The sequence below is a fragment of the Eulemur rufifrons genome, chromosome 16, assembly GCF_041146395.1.
Source record: "Eulemur rufifrons isolate Redbay chromosome 16, OSU_ERuf_1, whole genome shotgun sequence".
NCBI classification, from domain to species: Eukaryota; Metazoa; Chordata; class Mammalia; order Primates; family Lemuridae; genus Eulemur; species Eulemur rufifrons.
This window is the reverse complement of record NC_090998.1, coordinates 77165284-77192110: the sequence shown is the minus strand read 5'-3', so window position 1 is coordinate 77192110 and position 26827 is coordinate 77165284. Positions and strand designations below refer to the sequence as shown.

Here is a 26827-nt window from a genome sequence, read left to right as displayed (position 1 = left end):
CTTAGAGTTATTTTTATCCTTAGAATATTTCCACTGAGGGCGAAACAGTGTTGTGTTCAAAAGGTACTCAGATTAATTTGTTTTTATTTTCTTCTGTACAGTTATCTATCTGATATATAATTAGGTTCATATGATTTTGTTTTTAATAAATTTTAATGACTTTCACCTCATTCTTGATTTAATTATGCTTTTTGACTATATAAAACATTAATGTGGTCTAAAGTCAAAACTATATAAACAGGTATACTCAGAGAAACCGTTCCTCTTTCCTACACCTTTTATCCTTTCTAACCATTCCCTGTAGGTATCCTATTTTTTTTTCTGGTTTAACATTCCTATATTTCTTTCCCTTTTTTCTTAATCAAAAGCATACTATGTATACATAAACTTTGGCATGCATATTTAAAAAAAAACTAATAGACTTTATTTTTTAGAGCAAATTTAGTTTTACAGAAAAATTTAGCAGAAAGTAGAGTTCCCATATACCTCTAGCTGCCCCCATGTCTCCTATTATTAACATCTGGAGTTCATATGATACATTTATTAAAATTGATCAACTAATATTGATATGTTATTCTTAACTGAAACTCATAGTTTACATGAGGGTTCACTGTGTGTTGTACAGTTCTACAGCTTTTGACAAATTCATAATGTCATGTAGCCACCATTACAGTATCATGTGGAATAGCTTCACTGCCCTAAAAACCCTTTGTTGCTCCCTTTATTTGCCCCTTCCTTCCTCTCCCCAAACCTTGGCAACCACTAATCTTTTCATTGTCTCCATAGCTTTGCCTTTTCAAAGAATTTAGTTGGAATTGTACAGAATGTAGTCTTTTCAGACAGGCTTCTTTTACTTAGTAATATGCATTTAAGGTTTCTTCATGCCTTTTCATGGTTTGAGAGCTCATATCACTTTAGCATTGAATAATTTTCCATTGTAGGGATATACCACAGTTTGTTGATCTGTTTCACCAGCTGAAGGACATTTTGGTTGCTTCCAGGTTTGAGCAGTTGTGAATAAAACTGAGATAAACATTACTGTGCAGATTTTTATGTAGATTTGTTTTCAGCTCATTTGGATAAGTGCCAATGAGTGTGATTGCTGTATCATATGATAACACTATGCTTAGCTTTGTAAGAAACTTCCAAACTGTCTTCTAAAGGGGCTGTACTGTTTTGCACTCCCACAGAAGTGAATGAGAGAGTTCCTGTTGTTCCATATCCTTGCCAGCATTTGGTGTTGTCAGTGTTGGGAATTTTAGCCATTCTAATAGCTAAATAGTGATATGTCATTGTTTTAATTTGCAATTCTCTAATGGCATATGATATTAACATCTTTTCACATGATCGTTTGCCATCTGTATATCTTCTTTGGTGAAGTATCTGTTCAGATCTTTCACCCATTTAAAAAATTTGGCTATTTGTTTTCTCATTGTTTGTTGTATTTTAAGAGTTCTTTGTATATTTTGAATACTAATCCTTTACCAGATATGTGTTTTGCAAAGATCTTCTCCTAGTCTGTGACTTGGCCTTTCATTCTTTCAAGAGTATCTTTCACAGACCAGAATTTTAAAACTTAATTTTAAATGAAGTCCAAACTTACCAGTTTTTTCTTTTGTAGATCATGCTTTCAGTGTTGTATCTAAAATGTTATTGCCAAACCCATCACCTAGATTTCCTACGATTATCTTATAGAAGTTTATAGTTTTTAATTTTATGTCTAGGTTTATGATTCATTTTAAATTAATTTGTGAAAAGTATAAGGTCTGTGTCTAAAATTTTTGTTTTAATATGTGGATGTTCAATTGTTCCAGTGCCATTTGTTGAAAGACTATCTCTGTGGAACTGCCTTTGCTCCTTTGTCAAAGGTCTCATGAGTGTATTGGCATGGGTCTGTTTCTGGGTTCTATCCTGTTCTACTGGTATATTTATCTATTCTTTCACCACTACCACACTGTGGTACTGTAGCTTTACAGTAAGTCTTAAAATTGAGTAGGCATGAAATGAAGCTTTTTGTTTTTCACTTAACAATATATCCTGAAAATGACTCTAAATCATTTTACAAAGATCTTCCTAATGAAATTTGAAATTTTTCTATGTAATTTTTATCATGTGATGAACAATGAACCCACATATTCATTAATTCATAAATTACAAAATTTATAAAACTACTTTTAAATGACATATCCTATTGAGCGCAGGTAGACCCTTTAAAAAGTATCTGAATTCTTCATTAAAGAGGCGCTACCAGGCATGAGGCAATGATGGCAATGAATTCTGTATGACACCTCTCAGGAGAAAAGAATCAATTGTCAATGCAGAGTCTAATGGATTTTTCTTGACTTATTTTTGCAGTGCATATTAGACTTTGTGCACTGATGGTTGCCACTGGCTTCAGTGGGAGTTTTGTCTTTGTGAGGCAACTGTTTTACTGGAGAAGCCAAATGCAGGTTTAAATTTGATTTAATCAGCTAATACTAACTGAGAGAGATGAAAAAAGAAGATGTGAGTTTGAAGTTTTGCAACATTTATAATCTATCCATGGATAGCCCTTTGACCATAGCAGAGAGAAAAACAAAAGTTAATTTTAGTAATTTATTAAAATATGTCAACTTCTATAGGATATTTCTGGACTTAGGGGTTTCCTGATTACAAATTATGTAAACCTTACTGTCTTGGCTATAAACAAAGCACATTTGCTAAACACAGAAGCTCTATTTTTTTCCCCCACTTTGAGGTTTTTCTAGTAGCAAAAATTTGAAAAGAAATAATTTGCTTTGTAGGGACTCTATTCTTTTAATTTTAGAGCTTTGTAAATGTTCATTTGGAGGGCAGAACTAAGGTTAATGGGTGGAAACTTTAGGGAGGCAGGTTTTAGCTCAATATGTAAAAGTCATTCCACTGTGCTTGCCTTGAGAAACAGTGAGCTCCTTATTAATCAACATATGCAAGCAGAAGTGCAGATCGCCCAGAGATGCTGAAGAAAAAACTCTGGCATTAGGCATAGGTTGAGCGAAATGACCTGTAAAATCTTTTTATGGTCTCAGATTCCATGGATTAAAAATTAACTGTCAATTTTTGGTATGTGTATGTTGAAAGACATTAACACTTCATAATTTGAGTCTTAAAACTCAGTATGTTACTTTATGTTTCACTAGGCAAGGATAATTCTGTAGTTCGTAACCAAATTATACTCTCATTCCTTTAAAACATTACATGGATGATGCTTTGGGCAGCAAAGATTTTATTTATCTTTTACAGTATAATGTTTAGTATCATCACTTTTTGTTGAAACCCCATACAGAAATATTACAGATGGTTTGGAAAATAGAGAGTAAATCCACCCATAGTCTGACAATTGTAATGCATTCATAGGAAATCATTGGTATTCACAACTTTGAATAAACATGTCCAAAAACATTTGTTGAAAGACTAGTGTGTGGGCACCAGTCATTTAGCTTGTGGATGACTCTGGTTGCCTGGCATCTTCTCTCATCTTAGCTGTTTGTTTATTTTTTAACATTCATTTTGCCACCATATATATGGTGACTATCCCAAATCAGTTAAAGTCTTGGTGTTATTCAGCACTAAAATTCAGTTAGGTAGAACCTTTAGATAAAGTCAGGTTTAATTTTATTGCAACAATATGCTGCATACAAGCATACTCTATAGAAACATGCTATGATATATCCCATCTTAGAACAAAACATTTCCTCTTGACCCCAGCTTCCACAAAATAATAGCTTCAATCCCTGAACCCATTTACAGTGACATTTCTTGAAAGACATATCTATTGTCATCATTGCCTCTGTTTTTTCACATAGATTTTATCCTCACTCTGCTCCAGTGAGACTCTCGTCACAACCAATACTCAAGCAGTTCTTTTGTGAAGTCTACCATTTAAATATCCATGATTATCAATCCAATGGTCACTTCTCTGCCCTAATGTATTTTGTTTTGTTTTATCCTGTCAGCAGGGTTTGATAAAATATGATCTCTCTCTCTTTCTTGAAATGTGTTCTGTTAGTTTCAATGGACTACACATGCCATTTTTCCTTATTCTTCCTTCCCTGGTTGTTCCTTGCAAAGTCCGCCTCCTCTGCTTTATTTATCCATAATATATATGTCCAAGGCTTAGGCACAGAAAACCTTGAGTTTTCAGTTAACACACTCTCCCTAAGTAATAGAATCCAGTACCTTTGCTCTACCTACTGCCTGCAGGCGAATGACTCTGTTACCTCCAGTCCTGAATTGTGCCTGCAGTTCCAGACACCGTGGTAGAACAATATCCTGCACCTAACAATGTAAAATTCACAATGTTCACTAAACAATAAAAAATTACTTTGCATGTAAAGAAGCCATAACCTGGAGAAAAAAATAAAACAGTCAATAGAAACAGATGGAGAGATGACAGAGATGATGGTTTTATCAGCCAAGCTCTTTATAAAACAGTTGTTATAAAACAGTGTTATAAATATGCTCAAGCACATAAAGGGATACATGAGCATGAGGAGAGAAATGTAAGATATGAAAAAAAGACTGAAGTGGAACTTCTGGAGACTACAAATATGATAGCTGAAATGAAAAGTACCTTAGATGGGGTTAATATCACAGATAGGACTAAAGCAGACAAGATCAATGAGCTTGAAGACATAGCAATAGAAACTAAAATGAAGCACACAGAGAAAAAAGACTGAAAAAAAGTAGACCAGACCATCAGTAAGCTGTGGGACAAATTCAGCAGCTAAGATATGTGTAAGTGACATCCCCGACAGGGGAAGAAGGCAGAAAAATTAGTTGAGAAAATAATGTTTGAAAATTTTCACAGGTCCAAAGAAGCTAAATGAACTATTATATAAGCAGAATAAACTTAGGAAGATACACCAAAACATATTAAAATAAAATTGCTGAAAACTAGTGATGAAAAGAAAAATTCTAAAATCAGCCAGAGAAAAAAGACACATTACTTAAAAGAAGTACAAATATATAAGAAGGAAAGCAGACTTATTGTCACACTTATTGTGAGCAAGAAATGAGGAAATGGTATCTTTAAACTTCTAAAAGAAAAAGCTACCAACTTATAATTTTATTTCCAGTGAAAATATATTTCAGAAATGAAGATGAGGTAAAAGTTTTTCAGACAAATGAACACAGAGAGAATTCACTATCAGCACACCTTTCCTATAGAAAGATCAAAGGAAGTTCTTCAGGCACAAGGCAAGAATGATATCAAATGGAAAGTTTGCTCCATCAAAAATGAAAAGTTCTAGAATAATAAATATGTAGGTAAATGTAAAAGACAATTGTTTCATTGTTTTTTAATCTTAAAAGATGATTGTCTGCTTACAGCAAAAATAAGTGTATTGTATAGATTATAACCATATGTAGAATTAAAATATATGGCAACAATAGCATAAAAAATTGGTAGGAGGAAATGGAAGTACTGTTGTAAGATTTTTTATAATATGCATGAAGTGGATAGAGTTGGTTAAAATGCTTTCTGGAGTAATTTTCTTAAAATGTAATGTAAATGAAACCTTGCATGTCTGTTATGATCATTATTTTTTCTTTACAAATGAAGGATATGTTGATTGGGAGCAGGATTCTTGGTTCATAGTTTTGTTGTGAGAAAAAATTAAGACAATTTAAATTCAACAGAGTTTAATTGAGCAAAGAAAAATTCATGAACTGCAGCACTCAGAACCAGAAGCGGTTCAGAGAGTTCCACCCAGCAGCATGAGCAGTGAACTTTTATTGGCCCCAAACAGATTCAAACTAGAGAATTTATCTAATTGGCTCTAACAAGGTGTTTACCTTATTTGGGCATGGTGTCATGAGTTGGTTGCCTGTGATTGACTGAAACCTGGCTACTTGTGATTGGCTGAAACTCACCTGATTGTTATACCCCTAAGTTAGGTTTCAGTTTGTTTATATACTAAGTTAGGTTGTGGTCCATTATGTAGTACTGTAGTCTCTGTATATAGTCTCTATACTCACAGGGTAATGGCCTTCTGCTTATTTAATTTAACAGTTCTTTTCTTCCATAATCTATAATGGTTGGTTCACTGTCTTCTAGCTTCTAATATTACAGTTGAGAAGTTTGATGCTAATTTGGTTCTCTTTTCTCTATAAATAACTGCTTTTCCACGCTCTAGAAGCTGGTAAATTTTTGTTTAATCTTAGAGATTAAAATTTCATCAAGTTATCTTTAAATATATGCCATTTTAAATTATTCCTGCTTGAGAACTAGTGAGTTCTTTTAATCTGAATGTAACTTGAGATCAGGAAAGCTTTCTTCTATTATTTCTTTGATTGTCACATCTTCATTTGTTTTTATTCTATTAATCACAAACTTACAAATGTTAAATATGTACTTGATATGCCTACTAGGGTTACTATTTCTTTTTTTATTCATTTTTCTCCACTTGATTTTCCAAAATACTAAACTGCTTTTTTTCAGTGACTTCTTTTTCTTTTTCTTATTCGTAATTGAATTTTTAAATTCAAGTACTCTTTTAGTTCTGGAGACTATTTTTACATATTCTATTTTTATACGAGATCACAGCTTTTTTTTCCATTTTTTTCTATGTCCTCCATTATATTTACCTCCACTACTCTTGTTGATTAAGTCTCCTCCTTTTAGGCTGTTATGTCACATAAAATGGCTTGTTGATTTTTATTATTCATATAAATGGATATTCTTATTATTGGGTATGAGATCCTTCAACACCGGTACTATTCAGGCTTTGGAGTCTCTTAGAAGGTGGTAGTTAAAAAACAGTAAATGATAAAAGGGTAAGGTTTACCCTCAGAGTACTTTTAGTAGAATTTAGGCTTAGAAAAGGAGATGTCTTTATTTTATTTTTTTATGTTTTGGTGCAATCAGGGATGGATGATACTTAGCCCAACACTGCAATTCCTCTCCAGTGAAAAGTAACACCTGTCCTCTCCCAATACACAGAGAGGATTTTATCTCCTTGTTTAGGGATATCCATGAATCTGTGACATTTATTCCAGGTTTTGTGGGAGAGGCAAGCCTAGAAGAGGCTCTGATCAGTGGTCAGTAAATTTCCGGCCAGAGTTGTATCTTCTTTCTTAGGACTTGAGATCTCAGATAATTCTAGGTTCTTTCTCCAGCTTTCAAAAGTAGATTTCATTTCCTTTCAAAGTTAAGTAGCCCTACTAGGGACTTAGAAAGAAGAAGGAATGGATAATATGGACAAGGCTGTCATCTTCCCAGAATCATTCTCCTTAACTCTCCAACACAGATGTGGCTCTGTCATATTTGATTGTGTCTAGTAAGGTATATCACAGAATAACTAATGGACCATGCCAAATACTCCCCCTTTTTGAAGTGATGCTGTTTTTGTGAAGATAGAGTTGTTTTAGTGGGTAACTTTTAAATGATGTTTTTTTCTTTGATGTATGTATTTTAAAAATGGAGAATTTATTCAGAATAACATAAGCAGCTAAGGATTTGACTGGGTCATTTTGATCACCAGGAGGAGTGAACTGCAATTCAACAGTGTTCTCAGCAGCAGACTTTATTTTACTTTATGGTCTTAGCAGTTTCATAAGAGAATCTAATTATAAGATGTTTTATGGAAAGCATTTGGAAATTTTTTCCCAGTGGTGCAGTTTAAAATACAGTAATCACGTTACTTTCCTTTCTTCCCAAAAAGTTCTCATCAAATCATGTATTATTTAGGCTATATTATTTGGCGCTTTCTTGACCAGTCTTAAGGTTAAAAAACTCCACCACTTGGCGGGGGGCAGTTGATACTGCCTTTAAGACCTAACCCATGTGAGTTTTGTCATGGCACATAGCTCTCCCGATCATATCTCTGGATGAGCGGGACCTAAATCAGGAATGAGGCCAGAAACTAGAGACAAGGGATAATCTATGAAAGATGCAGGAGAGCAAAAGTTTTTGCAGCAAGGTGTACTTAGAAAAAAACTAAAGATTCACTTTTTTTTTTTTTTTTTTTTTTTTTTTTGAGACAGAGTCTCACTCTGTTGCCCAGGCTAGAGTGAGTGCCGTGGCGTCAGCCTAGCTCACAGCAACCTCAAACTCCTGAGCTCAAGCGATCCTCCTGTCTCAGCCTCCCGAGTAGCTGGGACTACAGGCATGCGCCACCATGCCCAGCTAATTTTTTCTATATATATTTTTAGCTGTCCATATAATTTCTTTCTATTTTTAGTAGAGGTGGGGTCTCGCTCTTGCTCAGGCTGGTCTCGAACTCCTGAGCTCAAACGATCCGCCCACCTCGGCCTCCCAGAGTGCTAGGATTACAGGCGTGAGCCACCGCGCCCGGCCAAGATTCACTTTTATGAGCCCATTTATTTTGGAAACTTCTTGTTAAAGAATCTTTTAAAAGTATTTTTTGATAGGTGTTATTAATCTGAATACATGCAATATTGAGTTGCTTTGATTCATTTGGCATACATGTCAATAAGAATAAAGATATATACCTCAGTTCTTCCTGTGTGTTCTACTGTGTCTCATAACACATGTCCCTTCTTCCTACCCACTTCCCTGTTTTGAAAATCAAATTAACTTGTGTCATTTTGTAATTTAACATTTATAGAACAATGATCTTAAGGCCCTTTGGTAGTTCTTGCCAACAGTAAGTACTACATTTGTCCTTTTGTTTTCCATATTTTGACTTCACAGTAGCTGTATGACACTTTGAAATTGATGTATATTTAGTAATCATGTTATTGTAACAGTTCCAGTAGCAAAAGTCCTAAAAAGGAATGAGAACCAAGAGTACCTTCTATAAGCTCAAGTTAGAAAAGACTTAATGGGATATTTCAAATTAATTCCATTTGTTTTATTTATTTTAATCCATGTGATGAAATTGTCCTGCTTATTTTTATAAATTATTTGGCAATAGAAAGTATGAAGATAAGATGCGAAAATTATAAAATTTGCAGTCAGATTCTTAGGATTGCCTCTGCTTTCTGATAGACTTTTCAACAAATCACTTAGTATTTTATTATTGGAGTCATACAAGGGGAAATATTCTCCCATTTTTCTCTAAAAAAGCACATTTGTTCTTTTTTTATTATAGAAAATTTGGATAATGGGATATTTATAAAGAATAAAATGAAATTCACCTGTCATACAGAGATATGTTTTAGTATATTTTATCTTAGATTTTTTTATATGTAAGTGGCTATAAAAATGAAAGCGGAATCAGGCCATGCATTTTATGTCTTCATTTATCATGAGAATTTTCCCATGCCAATAAGTTTTTTAAAAAAATTATAGTAATAATATTCCAGTATATGGAGGTAGCTCCCCCGCAGCTTGAGCCCATTTCACCAGAGAACAATTAGAGCTCAGTGTTGGGTGAGATGATTGCAGGCTGTACCAACAGTCTGTACTCCAGATACCAGGAATACAAACATAAGTAAAGTATAGACCTCTCCCTTTACAAGTTGTTACCCCTGAGAAAAGATTGTATTTGAGAAAGTATTGTGCATTTACTTAAAACCAACCAGGTCAAAGTTGGGCCTTGAAGTGAGAGATTAACCTCAAAGGTTCGCTTCTGAAGCTTTCATCTAGATTCCTTTACCTCTCCAGTATTCACACCATGATGTTCACTGTGACAGGTGGAATTGATGAAGATGCTTTTAGGAATAGAAAATTACATAAATTCTTAACTTTTCCTGAGCATGAACCAATTTTAAAGCAAGACCACAAATCTGGATAATTTCTATCAGGGCACACAGCCCTTAAAAACCTTATAAACAGGCCGGGCGCGGTGGCCCACGCCTGTAATCCTAGCACTCTGGGAGGCCGAGGCGAGTGGATCGCTTGAGGTCAGGAGTTCGAGACCAGCCTGAGCAAGAGCGAGACCTCGTCAATACTAAAAGTAGAAAGAAATTATCTGGCCAACTACAAATATATATAGAAAAAATTAGCCAGGCATGGTGGCGCATGCCTGTAGTCCCAGCTACTCAGGAAGCTGAGGCAGTAGGATCGCTTAAGCCCAGGAGTTTGAGGTTGCTGTGAGCTAGGCTGACGCCACAGCACTCTAACCCGGGCAACAGAGCGAGACTCTGTTTCAAAAAAAAAACAACAAAAAACCTTAGAAACAATTCATCTTCTCTGTACCGGAAAACAAATTCACCAGGTATATTTAAAACACCCCATCCCGCTACCACCAACGAAAATACCTTCTATAGGGACATAATTTCTTAACTTATGTTGTTGTATATATTTTAAAAGAAACTTCAAATCTTCTTTTTTTTTGAATGAGTCTTAGTCTGTTTAAATACTTTAAAATATCTTTTTTTGCTGCTAATTCTTATCTCTTGAGTAAATGATTTGACCAAATTACAATCTAGATTTCAGTTTTGTTTATATATATATCACCTTTACATACATAGTTCACTCTGTCTTTGTGTATGAACTGAGAGGAATGGAAATCAAATCTTCCCTTGAGGATGCTTTGAGACTTATTTTGTTAATGTTTGTAGTAAAATATATTTCCTGATTATTAAAAAATTGAAGACCATTTCTTATTATATAATTCCCTCCAGCTAATAATATGAATCATAGAAGTCACTCAATAGTATCAAACTATTAGTTTGAACCATCTGTCCCACATCTCTTAGGAGTACTATGTCCTTAATCTACCCTTGGCTATATTAATATTAATAGACTGTGCAAAATCCTATTTTTGTTTTATTTATTCTACGTCAACTTACTATTGTAACCTACAGTTAATGTTTTCTGCTTATCTAACAGACTTAATATCTAATTTGTATTTATTTCCTTTTCAATATACAATGCTTCAGTCCTCAGTTTGTTCATTTGTGGTGGCTTAATTAATATACACATCAATTATATACTTTTTTCCCAAAATTTTACTTTCATATAACTGAACAATTGCTTCCCCAGAAAATGGCTTAAAATATAATAGAAAGAATAATGTTTGTAAAATAAAGAAGAGAAATGGCAAGGAATATGCTATTGTATATTGAAAATGGTAAAATATTACAATTTAATAATGAGAATTTTTATCTTTTAATTGTAACAGGGTTATTGAAAGACTGTCTTAACATATTTTCCCAATCAAGCATGCCTATTATTTTCTGTTTTTCAGTCGAGTACATACACACTTGCATGCATGTGTATATATGTATTCATATTTACATACACAATAGCACTGAAGACATTTCTATTTGTCTAATGAGAAAATAGAGACTATGAAGGGACCAGAGTTGTCCAATCAAAATGTATATGCATACGATGTGCCCAGAACTGCTAGTCATTTTGGAGGATACTCAAATAATAGGAAATATTGTTTGTACAATTATAAAAATAAGATATACTTCATATAACATCTAGCATATAGTTCAAAACAATATATTGAGTTGTCCAAGCCATCTGTAATATGGTAATTTGCAAAGAGAAACAATACACAGAAACTTTCTGGTTTTGGGCTACAATAGAATTAGAAGTAGAAAACTGTGCCTTGACAAATGTTGAACTTGTTTTAAACTATCCATTTTCCACACTAGAGCCTGGATTTATTTTTTCTGTTCCATATCCTCACCATGCCTTTCTTCATACCTATATTGCTGAACACGGCAAAGCACATTCATGCTGCCTTAATCATGCAATCCCTCTGCCTCATTCCTGTCTCCCTTTTCCTCTTTTGTCAGAATTCTTATCTCATGAGGTGCTGTTGCTCAAATGCAAGCATTCTCTGAATTCTTTTTTCCACTCTCCCTGGTTGGAAATAATTCCTTCCTCTTTATGTTCTTCTATCACCTTGTTTCAGTATCTCTGTAATACTTATAATTTTGGTCTAGTTTTTCTGTCTAGTTACATACACACACACACACACACACACACACGTCTCTTTATACCTTGAGTTCAGAGTTTGTAACATATTTATCTTTCCTTTCTGTCCTTGAGTTTAGCCTTATAGATAGTAGTTTCTGATCAATAAATATTTAATAAATCTAAATACATTTTTTGGAATACTGGGTATAAATAATACATTTTAATTAAATTAATTTAAGTGGTAGTGAAATTATGTTCACAAGAACTTCAGGTTGATCTTAAAATCTATGTGTACTCATTGTAAAAATAATAAATAACTTTTAATCATTAAATAGGAAATGTCCAATTTCAAAATAAAAAATGTAGTTTATTATATCTCAAACAAGAAGTAGTGCAATTAATCAAAGTATGCTCCTAAACTATCAACACAGTTTTGCCATCTTAACGGTAGCTTGTTTAAGCCAGCAACAAAGAAGCCTGGAGAGCAAGCGGCAATGAAATCGTGAAAGGCGTTTTCCACAGGTTGTTGAGAATTGAATATTTTTCCTTGAAAGAAGTGGTCCAAAGCCTGGAGGAAGTGGTAATAAGTTGGTGCAAGGTCTGGTGAATATGGTAGATGACAGAGTGTTTCCAAGTCCAGCTGCTGTAGTTTGAGCAGGATTGTTTGTGCTATATGTGGTCAAGTATTGTCTTGTAAGAAAATTAGCCTGTTTTTATTGACAAATCTCGGCTGCTTAATCACAAGCATCCTCACTATTTTGTCCAATTGGTTGCAGTAAACCTGTGCTGTAATCGACTGACCAGGTTTTATGAAGCTGTAGTGGATGATACCAGTACTGGACCACCAAACAGACACCATTAGCTTTTTTTGGATGAATATTTGGTTTTGGACTGTGTTTTGGCACTTCATATTTATGCAAACATTGCACTGAACACTTGCAATTGTCAAAAAGAATCCATTTTTCATCACACGTAACAATATGGTGTAAAAATGGTTGGCCTTTATGCTGTGACAGCAAAGAAAGGCAAGCTTCGAGATGATTTCTCTTCTGACACACATTTAATTCATGTGATACCCATCTATCCAGCTTCTTTGCTTTGCCAATTTGTTTCAAATGATCCAATATAGTTGGAATAGTAACCTCAAATCTTGCTGCTAATTTATGTGTAGGTTGAGATAGATTCGCTTCCACTACAGCTTCCAGCTCATCATTATCCATGTTGGTCTCAGGTGGCCCAAGGGGCTCCTTTTCAAGATTAAAATCACCAGAATGGAACTTTTCAAACATCGATGTACTATGTATTCATTAGCCACATCCTTCCCAAACGCTTCGTTGGTATTTTGAGCTGTCTGTGCTGCATTGGTTCCATGATGGAACTCATATTCTAAAATAACATAAATCTTTGACTTATCCATGGTTTCACAAACATTGCTCTAAAAAAAAAAATGAAAGATAATCACAAGCCAAATGTGCATTTGAAAGACTGAGGATGTACCTTCACAATAAAAACAAGAAGTGTCAAAGTGAAATGTCAGAGATAGCAATTGTCAAACTCAGCACTTAAGAAAATTGGACATTTCATACTTAATAACCTAATACATCATGACCAAATTGAATGACTGAATGCTTTTCACTTAAGACTGGAGACAAGACAAGGTTGTTCACTCTTGCCATTTTTATTCAACATTGTACTGGTGATTTTGGCCAGTGCAATAAGTCAAGGGCAAGAAATAAAAACCAACAGATTTTTTTTTTTTTTTTTTTTTTTTTTTGAGACAGAGTCTCACTCTGTTGCCTGGGCTAGAGTGAGTGCCGTGGCGTCAGTCTAGCTCACAGCAACCTCAAACTCCTGGGCTTAAGCGATCCTACTGCCTCAGCCTCCCGAGTAGCTGGGACTACAGGCATGTGCCACCATGCCCGGCTAATTTTTTTCTATATATATTTTTAGTTGTCCATATAATTTCTTTCTATTTTTAGTAGAGACAGGGTCTCGCTCTTGCTCAGGCTGGTTCTCGAACTCCTGACCTTGAGCGATCCACCCGCCTTGGCCTCCCAGAGTGCTAGGATTACAGGCGTGAGCCACCGCGCCCGGCCTAAAAACCAACAGATTTTAAAGGGAGAAGTGAAACTCTGTTTATTCATAAATGCTATGATCATTTACATGGAAAATCCTAAAAAATATTAAAATCCTAAAAAATATCTAAGAAACAACTAGAACTAAAATATGGGCAGGATAAAGTTCAGTAAACAAAAATCAATTGTATTTTCTTATACAAGGAACAATTCAAAATTAAAATTTTAATTTGGAAATTTAGGAACCCAAATTTGAAGTGTAGGTACAAACTTTCAGTTACAAGATGGATAAGTTCTGTAGATCAAATGTATAGCATGGTAACTATAGTTAATAACAATGGATTGTATACTTGAAATTTGCTGAGAGTTGATCTTAGGTGTCCTCACCACACACACAAAATATGGTAACTATATGAGGTGATGTAGATGTTAATTGACTTGATTGTGGTAATTCACAAGTATGCATATATCAAAACAATACATAGCACACCTTAAATATATACAGTTTTATTTGTCAATTATACCTCAAGAAAGCTGGAGGGAAAAAGAAAATTGAAATAATTGAAATTAATCTAATAATAACATTGTAAATGTTTTTCACAAACATGAAATGCATGTTTATCTTTGCAAACTTAACAAGATATGTGCAAGACCTGTACAGTGAAGACTATAAAAACATTGTTGATGGAAATTAAAGAGAACCTAATATATGGAAGGATATACCATGTTCATGAATTGAAAGACAATATTGTTAAGATATCTGTTCTCCCTAAATTGTGCTATATATTCAATTCCATCCCAAGCAAAATCAAGGCAGGCTATATTTTTTTTTTTTTAGATATTGAAAGACTTATTCTAACATTTATATGCAAAGGCAGAGAACCTTAAATAGACAAAATAAATTTTAAAAAATCACAAATTGAGATGATTTTCTGATTCCAGGCTTATAGTCTGTCAATGTGGTATTGGCATGAAGAGAGATTTATAGATGAATAGAACAGAATAGAGAGTTCAGAAATAGACCCACACGAATATGGTCAATTGATATTCAAAAAATGTTCCAGGGCACTTCAACGAGGAAAGGATCATCTTTTCAACTAATGGGGCTGAAACAACTCTTACCCATATAAAAAAATAAAATGGACCTCAATCCTTACCTTATGCTCTACATGAAGATTAACTCTGTGGAATAGACACTTTAATATAAAAGCAAGAATGTTAAATTTACAGAATAAAATATAGGAAAATATATTCGCAACTTTGGAGTAGGCAAAGATTTCTTACATATCATATCAAGAGCACAAAGATATATGTCTAGAATATACAATATTTTAAAAAATACTCTTACAACTCAACAAAAAGTTGTCAAACAGCCCAATAAAAATTTGTAAAACATTTGAACTGGTACTTCAGAAAACAGGAATGTAAATGGCCTCCAAGGTAGGGATCACAGAAATGCAAATTAAAAGCACTATTGTGATAACCCTACATACCCATTAGAATGGCTAAAATTAAGTGGTTGTCAAGAATGTGGAGCTATTGGAACTCTCATACATAGCTGATGGGAATGTAAAATGGTACTTTAGAAAATATTTTGACTGTTTCTTAAAAACTTTAAGATACACTTAATATGTGACCTACCCTTTTAGGTATTTATCCAAGAGAAATAAAAACTTATGTCCACACACAGACTTTAATGCTAATATTTATGGCAACTTTATTTGTAATGGCCTCAAACTGAAAACAACTCAAATGTCCGTCAACAGATAAATATATAAATAAATTTTGGCATATCCATACAATGGAATGCTGCTTTGCATTAAAAAGAAATAAACTACTGATATGTAAAAAATAGGGATGAATCTCAAAAACATTATGCTGAGCAAAAGATGCCAAACATAAAATGTACGCTTTGTGATTCTATTTTTGTGAAGTTCCAAAAAAGCCATTTAATATAGCGGCAGAAAAAAGATTTCTGGAGCTATGGGTGGGGGAATGTTGACGGGGAAGGGGTACAAGGTAACTGTGGTAATAGAAATGTTCTGTATCTTGACTGTGGTGGCGATTGCACAGGTATATATGTTTAAAATGGGTACATGTTATGCATGCAAATAATACTTTAATAAATTTGATTTTAAAATAAACTTTTGGAAAATTATATTTGTTTATATACAACAATCTGTCATGAAGGAGAGTATAGTTTTCCAAAAGTTATACATTTTGCCTTCTGTACTAAATCCTGTTGAAAAAACTAAATAAAGTTTAAAGAAGCTTTCTACATACAAATTGATTGTATTAGGGGAGCAAACCAAATGCATTCTTCTTTGAAGTTTCCCAGATGGCATGCAAAGGATGTCAGATATGTAAACAGCAGGCAGGGACAAAATGTGTCAGAACTGAGCGTTTTAGGGGAATTACAATGTCTTATGTAGAGAGTGGCTCTCCTTAGCTTATCCTTCAATATTCCTTGCAACTAAAATAATTGCTTTAATAGCAATTCTATTCTTTAATAAATGTGAAATACAATTGACACTGACAAATCCTTAAGTTTAAAATATCACCATACACAGTAATATCATTTTGGTGTGTGAATGCTAGGTAGATGCAAGTGTACTCATTGTACTTCTTGGCATAAAGACTTGTATTCTTCCTTTCTTTGCAGATACAAATGCAGTTTAGAATTCATAACTAACTCCAAATGAATCTGAGAAAAATGTTTCAGCTTTTGTGTATATCACTAACCTGGAGCAAATGGTTGTGGCAAAAAGATAGTATAGGGGTCACCTTGAAGAGTGATTTTTCGGAAAAATTTAAACAGATGTTTAATGTTAATAAGCTTATGGAAATACTACATTTGATACTAAGTGTTCTGAGCATCACTAAAGTATTAAACTGTGGCATGTGATCTCTTTCTTGAGACTAAATTTAAGATAAGTGAATCTGCTCCTTTTTGAGTAATATAATCACTGACCTATCATCTATTTGATCATTGGCACTGTCATAGCTTTGGCATAACTTAATCAGCTTAACACTTTACACATTATTCCTCTAGGTGCCCCAATAGACTCCTAGATCCCCAATTTTAAAATATTATAAAAAATACAATACAACATATCAAGCTATTACATAGTTGTTATTGCCTTTCGAATTGACAAAATATGATAACTCTAGTGTAAAGTCTCCTTTTTAATGAGATTGGCTATGCAGATTTGCAGATAAGATGTATATTAGAGTGAAATTGCTCTGCATAATAAAGAGGAGAGGAATTTGAGGAGCTGAATGAGAATAATCTGTGGGAAGAAATAAACACCAAGAATTCTATTCTTCTTGGTGGAAGGAGAGATAAAAAGCACCCTTCTACACAACCATTATTATAAGAAAAATATTGATGGGGAGGATGAGGGATTAAGTTGTGTGATTTAAAGTCCACTCTCCTTCTCTGCTATACAGTTTTTGGTAAAGTCTAAATTGTGCACCAGTGGTTGGCACGAATGTGTTCTTTGATGAAATCAAATAGATGCTGGCTCCATTAGTTTGAATATGGGATGAACACAGTGGGAACAAGTGGAGTCAGAGAACAAAGGACACTAAGATCCGGGTTACAGTTTAATTGGTGCCACCTAGAACTAACGAGAATGTTCACATTAATAAAACATATTTTTAGGGCAAGCTAAATTCATTTACTTCATTCATTTACTCATTCATTCAACACATACGTAATGAATAGTTCTTTAATGTGGTAGGCCAAGTACTGGGCTTGTGGTAGCTAACCCAGCTGACATCTCTGCAATCATGCGGCTTTTCACTGAGTAGAGATAGGAGATACTGAACCAAAGTCACACAAGTAATTGTAAAATTATAATTGTGATAATTCCTGTAGAATTAGGCAGTCCAAGGCTGGTAGGGCTCACCAGACGAGCAGCCCAGGATTTTGTTGTTCTACTGTGTATGTCCTCTAGTTCCAAGAATACCTCATGGCCCAAGATAACTTCTCCAGCTCCAGCTATTTCATTAGCATTCCAATCAGCAGAAAGAGGAAGAGGAGGAGGAAGGGTGTGCCTCTTCACTTTAAGAGCACTTCTTATATCCCATGGTTATAACTTAACCACATGATCATACCTAGCTGCAACAGAGGCTGGGAAATGTGGTATGTATTCAAAGTAGACATGTGTTCGACTAAAAGTTGGGGTTCTATTACTATAGAAGAGGGACAGGTATTCTGTAACTAAAGACAAAGGGAAAAAAAAGGAGAGAATGTATATTGGGAGATAACTAATAGTTTCTGCCAGAGAAAACCACACGTGCTAAAATAAGTTTGGTATATTCAAGGGGAAGAGACAAGTGCATTGGGTTTATGAGCAAAGGGAAGGAAGAGTGCCAGGGGTAGAATAGACCAGAGAGGCAGGTAAAGACAGATCATGTATAGCCTTTTGGATCATGTTAAGAATTTTGAATATTATCTGAAGAACAATGAGAAGCTATTGAAGGTTTTTAAGGAAGAAGGTAACATGATTACATTCTCATATTAAAAAATATTTCTCTGATTACTATGTAGAGAATAGGTTAAATACAACATTGGCAATACATAGAAAGTTTAAAATGAATATACAATTACCCTTTGGTATATAAGTGATTATTTGTGAATTTACCCTGAGAAAGCCATCAGACAAGGGTACAAAGTCTGGAAGGATATTCGCTGAATGTTTACAGTGAGAGTGAGGTTAGGAAAGCTTTACTTTCTCATTCATAAATTTTTATTTTGAATGATTTATTTTATAAAAAGCATAAATTCAAATTTCATACAAAATCAAAAAAGCAATTTCATTTTTGAAAAGCAAAGACAAAAAGACCTGTGGCTATTCTATGAAGGAGTCCAGATTGCTAACCCATTTCAGATTGTCCTTGGTTCTGATCTCCATTTCTGATGGTTGAATCCTTCCTGGATTCTGCCTTTTTGCCTGTCCCTTTGTATTGACAGTCTTGAACTTCTGTTACCCTTTGAAGAGTTCTGTTAATAGGAATTAGGAGATTGCTTCATGGTGTGGTAGAGAGGTAACTGGACCTAGAGTTTGAGAACTTGGATTATAATCTGGCCTCATTTTTAGAATGATCTTGCAAATCAAGTAACATCTTGAGCATCAGTTTCTTCACTTTTAAAATAATCCTTACTGTACTTTATTGGACTATTTTATATCCAAAAGCATTTTATAAATTATTATAATTATATTATAATTATCATATTATAATTATAATTACACACACATACATATACTACCTCACAGGGAAATCACATCTCTTCAGTATTAGGCTGATATAATTATTCTTGAAAGTGTTTTTCTTTGAGCTCTAACTTGTCTCCCCATGGCATTTATGTATTGTGACTTTTTTTATTTGTAGCAATATAGAATGGGGCCAATCTTTCTTCTATATTATTACCATGTAATAACCAAGAAAGCAAATAGTCTCAAACTATATAGGTTTAGGTCTGCCTGTTCTTTTTAAAAGAATTTTCACATATATTTTGGAAGCACATTTGGAACTCCAGTAAACAGTTTAAAAGACATTTGACATAAAGGAAACCCTTTGAATTTAAGTGTGTTCAGGTGACTTCCTTCTCATATGTAATTGAAGATTATGTTTAGTTTGATAGAATCCTTTCAAGACATCTTTAACTGTAAAGAAATAAAGTTAAAAATTATGGATTTACACAGCCAATTTATGTACTGTCTTTAGGGGGCAGTGCTAAACCACTGATAAATTTCCTAATTTCTGCTAAAGCTACTGGTAATGGTTAATATAAAATAAAACTAAAATAGCAATCATGATATTTGTGATACAATTATGTATACCCTTTAATATTAGTAAAGTTTTCTAGGTATTTGAATGAAAATGATAATTTGAAGTTTATTCATTCAATAATTCATTCAATAAATATTTGTTTCATTATGCACAACACATTATAAGAGATACCAATATGAATAAGGCAGCAATATTTTCTTTCAAATAATTTACTTAACTAGGGTAAATAAGCCACACATCTGGGTGTGTGCATGTGTGTGCGTGTGTGTTTGTGAGCATGCTATGTGTTTATAAAACTCTTTCAGGATAAAAATAATAATAAAAATAGCAGTACTTATTGATTATTTTTATGTGCCAGTCACTGTCAAGCAATTAATTTTATCCACACACAGCCCTTAAAACATGGATTATTATACCTGCCTTTGCAGATTAGAAAACTAGTGATTAATAAGATTATGGGATTTGCTTAAAGTCACACGTCTTAGAAGTGGCAGAGCTAAGACTTAGTATGTGTTGATTTGACTTCAAAGCCAATGAATGCTCTTTGCCACTATGCCATCTATCATCTCAAGGTGTGCATGAAAATCCATGATGCACACACTCACAAAAGAGCTATAGACTTTCAGAAGAGAATAACATCATTTCTGTTTGTGTGAAATCTGGAAAATTTTATGTAAGGGATGAAATATGAACTGTATTTTGAATCAGTGGGATTATAAGAAAATGATAGCTAAAAATGATAGTTAATATTTATTGAAACCTTATTATATGTCAGGCACTTTATATTTATTACCTCTCTTAATTATCAGGAAAAAACCGTGGAGGAGGTTCTACTCTATTATTTTCCATTGCATAGATAAGGCAAGTGAGGCTGACAGTGGTCATATCTGCTGAAAATCATACAGCTAATAAGTGGAACAGTTAGAACTTGAATCCAAGACTGTCTAATTTTAGAGCCTAAACTCTCAACCACTACACTATGCTGTGCAGACAAGTAAGGTGGAAGGCATGGATACAAACATGGAGCATGATTAGGCAAAGGGAAGTAGTTCCGCTTGGTTATAATCTGGTGTGAGTATAATGGAATAAGAAAAAGGGCTGATGCGTTAGTGGTATAGTGGTTAGCATAGCTGCCTTCCCAGAAAAAAGGCTGAAAAATAGTTTCACCATAAAACCTTGAAGCCAAATTAAGGAATTTGGATATTATTTGTTGTGCAATGGGAAATAATTGGAGGTTTAAGAGCAGGGAAGAGACATAAACAAATTACTTCTTTGAGGAGGAGAAAGAGATGGAAGAAGTTCCCCGTATGACTGGATTAAATAATTGAAGTACCAGTAACAAAATAAAAAAGAACTGATAAATCTATGAAATGTTGACAATTCTTAGCCAAGTATATAATGGTTTATAGTGCCTTGTCATGTCAGCTGATCATGAGTTGGTGAAAGATGCCTCTTTGATCATTTTATTTATTCTTGTGGACAGTTTCATCACATATATATAGATTCTCTTGCTAGATTAAGGTTTTGGACATTTCACGATTTTTTTCACCCACAGGATCCATAGGATCAAAAGTCTCTATGATAATCACCTTTTATTACTGACTTGAGAAATGTGTATTTATGAAAGTATGGGTTGCTATGTATCAAATTATAGAAATTTTCACTGACTGTCACAGATGGAAAAATGCTCTCAGGAGTACCATTATATAGCAAAAACATACTCACCAAACATACCTCTTTTATTTAAACTGCAATTACATCAGCTTGGTTTTTCAGCATATTGTCTTTTACGAGATCTTGTGCCAAATTGGAGGTCATGGAACATAGTGGTCACAGGGGGTGAGCTCTACAGTTTAGTAGCCTGGGTTAGAATCTTTTTTCTGCCACTTACCATCTCTGTGACCTTGGGTTTTTCTCGATTCTTTGTACCTTAGTTTCCTCATCTATGCAATGAGGGAAAAAATAATATTAGCCTCAAAGGGCTATGGTGTGAATTAAAATAATTAATGAGAAATAATAGTTCTATGACATTCCAAGCCACATACTAAGTTCTCAGTATAACGTAGGTGTTACTATTGTTGTATTTTATGGACGGTAACTGATTGAAAAAATATTTAATTTCATTATTTCTTAGTTACTGATTTTCGATAAAGGGAAAGTTAAGATGTGAATGCATAAAAACAAGTTCTTTTAAATAGGAAACAGAAAGTCTTATATTCTATTTTTTAAAAGCAGCAAATTTGGGGGAGGGTGCTATTCACAATTCAATGTAAAGAATATCTTTACTAACTTCAGTAATCATGGTCTATCAGGGTTGTACAGAACACTACATTCTGAAGACCTTTAGACAAATTTGTTCTCTTTCTTCTTATTTATACATGCGTGTCTCTTTTTAAAAAAATTAAGTCTGCTGAGCATTCAGCAGGCTCTAAGAATATGGAATTTTTCTTCAGTTTCTGCAAACTTTCTTGCTTTATTTCTTTGATCTTCCCATCTCTAATCTCTTTTTAATTTTTGGAACTCTTGTTGTTCAGATGTTGGACCTCTTGGTTTGATCCCCTAGTTTTCTTAACTTTTAACCTCTCTTCATCTTTTGTTCTACCTTTGGGAAATTTACTCATATTTATTTTCTAACCCTTATTGGGTTTTATGTATTTATTTATTTTGTAGCATTCTGTTCTTGTTTTCATGGATGCAAATATCTTCTACCTCTCTGTGAATACTATTTGTAACTTTTTTAATATTTATTTTAGTCTCTGTTAGAGGCTTTACTCAGATATGTGGTTATTATTTAACTAAACATTAGGAACTGTTTATGTAAGTAGAGCTTGTTCAGAGGTGGGCTTCACAGTAGGGATTAAGACATAGACCCCACCATTTTCCTAGTTATTTATAGATCTCTTTTTGGTAGGGAAGTCAGTTTCTACAGAGAGGCATATTCTAGTTGTCCACCTGGGGGATATAAGCCTGCCATGTTCTCTAAGGCGAATATGGGAAGGCACTGGGTGGATTGGGAATCTTTATTTGCTACATAGATATTAACTCCCTTGTTTTTAGAGAGGCACTTCTCTGCTTATATGGATTCTTAGAATTCATAATCTGTTTCTTTCAACTTCTTCAGAAAATAAACCTCTAATTTCTTGCCAGTGGTGAAGGTTTAGTTTCCTGGCTAAGGTGAAAAGGAGATGAGTCTAGGGGTCTAATTCCTTCTGAGATTGAGTTTGCCTCCTGTTTCAGCCCCACTTACACCTTCACAGACAGCGAGTCCCTCCACTTCCCCCACGAAGGCACTTTGCTTTCAGTGTTCTCAAGTTTGCCAAACCAGGTAATACTTACCCATACATTATTCAAAGTTACCCACTCATCTGCTAGCATCTCTCCTGTCGTCCTTGTCCTTATATTTTAAACATTTTTACAAATCTCTTACTGTCACTTTCATGGGATTTGGGAGGTAACAATATTCATGCTCAACATGGAAGTCCATTATGAACTGTAAAAGTATTATCCCTGTTGTATGTATGATATAAAATTTTATGAAGTTTGCTTTTGGTGACATTGTGAATGAAATAGGTTTTTCAGCAATTCCTGTTCCAATAAAGTATTTTCATGTTAGTCCTCTGATTACAGTTTTCCTTAGTTTTATACATATACCTAAATTCTCGATAAACCATAAGATTTTTCTCATTTGTTGCTATTCAGATATATTCCTGGGTCATTATCATGTTCTGTTCTTCATTATGACCTGCATATCTTATTTTTTATGTCTTTCTCACCCAGTTTTTTCCCTTTTAGCTTAAATTGAATTGTGCACATTTTTGGCTCAGTCTCTTGGCACAACCATTAACTATGGCCAGAAGTGAACTGACTTTTGTTTGCTAAGATACACCACAAGTAGTTTATGTAATTTAATTGATGTTAAGATATCTAAATAACATTGACATAATATATTGGTATAATATAAATTTAATTTCAGAGAACCTCATCTACCATAAATTTGTCACCAGGAGAAGTGGAAGAAGAAGAAGATGACGAAAACACTTGTGGACCCTCAGGACTCTGGGAAGCATTAACTCCTTGTAATGGATGTAGGAACCTTGGCTTCCCCATGCTTGCACAGGTAAAGGTTTTTGCTTTTATTAAGGTACAATGAAACATAAAAATGGTCACCTGTGTTTTTAAGATTAAGTCTCCACCCCTCCCCGAAAATCGAATTAGTATTTGGTTCACTTTATGATTTTTCTTCAATTAAAGTGTCAAGTAAAATGGACTTATAACTTGCTGTGCATGTATGTGCATATAAAAAGACATACTTTATGGAATTTTAATTTTTTAGTTGGTTATGATGCAGAAAAGTTGTTTTGTTTATGAGGTTTTAATATTTATGATCCTGAAATATATCATTTTAAAGAATGCTATTTTTAAAAAGTGATTAAAAGTAATAAAGTTACAAGGAAATATATTAGGATTATTTAAAAACATAGCCAGTGATTTTTTTTTCTCAGCACAGTGGAACATTGTCGAATAATGCGAATGTGGACCACTGAAGATTTTAGAGTACAATCCAAAAATGAAACCAGAACACTAAACCATTGACTATAAGTTTAAAAGCATTTCACTATTCGTTAAATCAACTTTAATTCTGTAGTATCACCTTTAAATTCCTGTTGTGTGTTATGGACCATAAGCCCTTAAAGGAGTATCAGAAATGAGCAGAATATTCCATAGTTAGGGAATTTGAAGCCGTATGAAAATATCTCTGCACAGGATGAAAAAAAAACTTAATATGAAAGATTATACTATTAGAAGGTTAACTATGTAGAACAGGGGTGGAAAAAACAGTCTAGAATAGAAAAAATTCACAGTAATTGTCCAGAAGTGTTATATCTCAAAAATATTTTTTTTCTGTTTTGCAACAAATAAGAAACCATCATGTTTTTCACGTGGCTGTATCATAATTTGATCATAGCCACTCAAATTCCAATAGTAATTTATTGTGGAAAGCTAAATACGATTTTCAAATCAATGTATAGTACTTAAAAAATCTCTTCATAGGACTTTTAAGACAGTTTATCCTAACCTTTACAGAACTGTTGTCAATAATATATTCTGGACTGTGAGTTCCATAAAGGTAGAGATTCAAACTTTTGATGCTTAACATGTATGGTTTAATGCCAGCCTAGTTCCTGGTAAATAGTTAGAATTAATTAATACTTGACTGAATCAATGAACAAATGTGCATATTCTAAGGTTTCATGTCATCAATTAATATTTTCACAAATAGATTTTGATTCCATATCTATATTGGTAAAAGGGAAAAGAAATTAATAAGCCCAAGTTTTATTTTATTAATATACCCTCATCTGCTGAACAGTTTATCAGTAATTGAAGGTTTTAACCTATTTCCTCCTCTCATAAAATTAATGTCTTTATAAAAATACATTTTTAAATCATTACTTTATGTAATATCTTAAAAAGCAGAATTTTTGAAACAAAATAATCAGGGCTCTTACTGTAATAGCCAGATTGTTCTAATCAAAAAGCCATCTATTAAATGATTATTGATTTTCCACCACCTTACTAATGTTTATTTTTTTAATTTAATTTTATTATTAGGCTTGGTAGTAACTTGTTTTGGGTTTATAATTTTTTATTTCTTACTCTTTTAATTTTTTTCAACTTTATTGAGGTATAATTGGTAATCATAAAACTGAACATAATTAAACAATTTAGTGAATTTGCACATATGTATACACTTGTGCTGCCATCACCAAAATCAAGGTAATAAACGTTTGCATCATTAAGGAAGTATTTAAAACTGTACTTTATCAACAAATCCTGGGGTTTCTGGATAGGATGTATGATATGTTTGTTAGCCACACCCTTCCCCAAAACTTCATTGATATTTCAAGCTGTCTGTGCAGCACTGATTCCACGATGGAACTCATATTCAAAAATAACACAAATTTTTGAATTACCTATGGTTTCACAAAAATTGCTGTTAAGAAAACATTGAAAGATAATCACAAGCCAAAATGTGCTTTTGAAAGAATGAGGATGTACCCTCACAATACAATTTTTTAATATTAGATTTTTTCCTTTGGCTATTTTTCTTTGAAGATTGGAATTGTGTCGATAAATATGTTAGGTTACTCAGATATTTTGGTTACATTTACCACAAAATGTTTTTCAATCTTTAGCTTTTCTTTGTCTCAATATGCAAGTATGTCATGTAGGTTTTGAAACTCTCACATTCATTAGACTCCTCAGTCCTATTTTTTTGTTTAATTTATCTCATCTGGAATTCCTTTTAACATAAATTCAAAATATGGCTCAATGCTGTTTTTACTTGTTAATCCCTAGTTTTCCTGTGACTTTCCATTGAACAATAACTCATATTCCTCTCATTATATTTCATCCCATTTGTTTTGGATTTACTTCTGAAACCCTGTTTATTTCTGCTTTCTTTCTTTTTTTAACCACATGACTGTTGATATTATTCATTATTACATTAAAACTATTAGCTCACTTGGTTGCTTGATTTTTAAAATCTATATTTTATAATTACTATGTTGAGTTTGAAAAGTATCACTATTGGATTTTAGTTGTTACTGTGTTTAATCTATAAATTTACTTGAGATGCAGTATGCTTTTCTTTACTGGATTTAATCTAACAAACCAGCAGTAGGATTATTTCACTAATGTTCTTCTCACTATAAATTCCTAAGAATGTGTGTGTGTATGTGTATCTGTGAATATTACTGTTTATGGGCTCTCCTTTAGCATTTCTATGTGTATATATGTAACGTACACACACACATATATATTACAAAAGTATTTTGAATGATTTTTATGTTTTGCAATAAAAATACATAAATATATACATATATACAATTTGTGACATCTCTGAATTCATCTTATTTTTTAGTTTATTACCTAGGTTTTCTAGGCATATGAATCAACCCTTCTCAACCATTCACAAATAGCAATTTTTAAAACTTTTTCTACTATTTATTCTTAATTTACTTAATCTCTCTCTTAAATTGTTTGATTAAAAGATATGAAGTGACAGGATATGTACTGTGTTAGAATTTTAAAAAAAACTCTGTGACCTAGTAATGAGATCTGCTGGTAACAAGCATCAGGATTTGCA

General features: G+C 33.4%; 1 protein-coding gene across 6 annotated transcripts in view; it reads left to right on the top strand.

Annotated features, from left to right (window-relative positions):
* Nucleotides 1–26827, top strand: part of ANKS1B (ankyrin repeat and sterile alpha motif domain containing 1B) — a 967677-nt gene that overhangs the window by 225761 nt on the left and 715089 nt on the right. For all 6 annotated transcript variants that reach the window (XM_069490549.1, XM_069490547.1, XM_069490546.1 and 3 more), the window contains exon 9: nt 23651–23794. In XM_069490549.1, coding sequence (XP_069346650.1) covers nt 23651–23794 — 144 coding nt within the window. The remainder of the gene's footprint in view (nt 1–23650; nt 23795–26827) is intronic.